At 60.3% G+C, this 634-nt stretch overlaps 1 protein-coding gene across 1 annotated transcript in view; it reads right to left on the bottom strand.

Annotated features, from left to right (window-relative positions):
• Positions 1-634, bottom strand: part of NET1 (neuroepithelial cell transforming 1) — a gene marked incomplete at its 5' end in the record, with an annotated part of 6114 nt that overhangs the window by 338 nt on the left and 5142 nt on the right. Inside the window, 2 exons of the mRNA XM_010137810.1 lie at positions 1-164; positions 373-412. Of these exons, the coding sequence (XP_010136112.1) occupies positions 1-164; positions 373-412 (204 nt within the window). The remainder of the gene's footprint in view (positions 165-372; positions 413-634) is intronic.

Raw genomic sequence — 634 nt, forward strand, 5'->3', positions numbered from 1 at the left:
CGGCAGCTCCTTCAGCTCGGCCGCGGCTGCAGTCCGCTGGAAGGGAGCGATGGCGGCGCGGATGCAGTTCACCCACTGCTGCTTGTGGAAGACGTCGTTGGCCTGGAGCGTGTGGGACTGGCCCGGGGACGGGTCTTGGAAACGCACTCGGAAGATGTTTTTAGCTGAGGAGGGAAGAGGAGCTCAGTTCCTAGCTCGGTATTTAGAGGTTCCATCACTAGACAAGTGGCCTGGACTGCTCTGCCCTGCTCTGCTCTGCTTCAGGGGGAGCATTGAAAACCCCCCCAAGCCCCCCCAGAACGCCCCAACCCAGCAGAGAGGGGCTGAAATAGCTAGTTTATAACCCCAGCACCAGTATGGAAGGAAGTTCACGGCCACCGACTGTAAAACTGCAGAGCCCAGCGGTGACGGTCTAAAGGTGGATGTTAACACGTGTCACATGTCTGTTCTCCCGCAGGAACCTCAGTCCACGGGGATCAGGTGCAATCACAGACTCAGGGGATTGTTTGGATTGAAGGGACCTTCCAAGCTCCTCCAGCCCAAGCCCTGCAGGGAGCAGGGACATCTGCCCCCAGAGCAGGGGGCTCAGAGCCCCAAGGGCCAACCTGACCTGCCATGGGGCCCGCGATGGGGG

Source organism: Buceros rhinoceros, unplaced genomic scaffold (genome assembly GCF_000710305.1).
Source record: "Buceros rhinoceros silvestris isolate BGI_N320 unplaced genomic scaffold, ASM71030v1 scaffold40566, whole genome shotgun sequence".
Lineage (NCBI taxonomy): Eukaryota > Metazoa > Chordata > Aves > Bucerotiformes > Bucerotidae > Buceros > Buceros rhinoceros.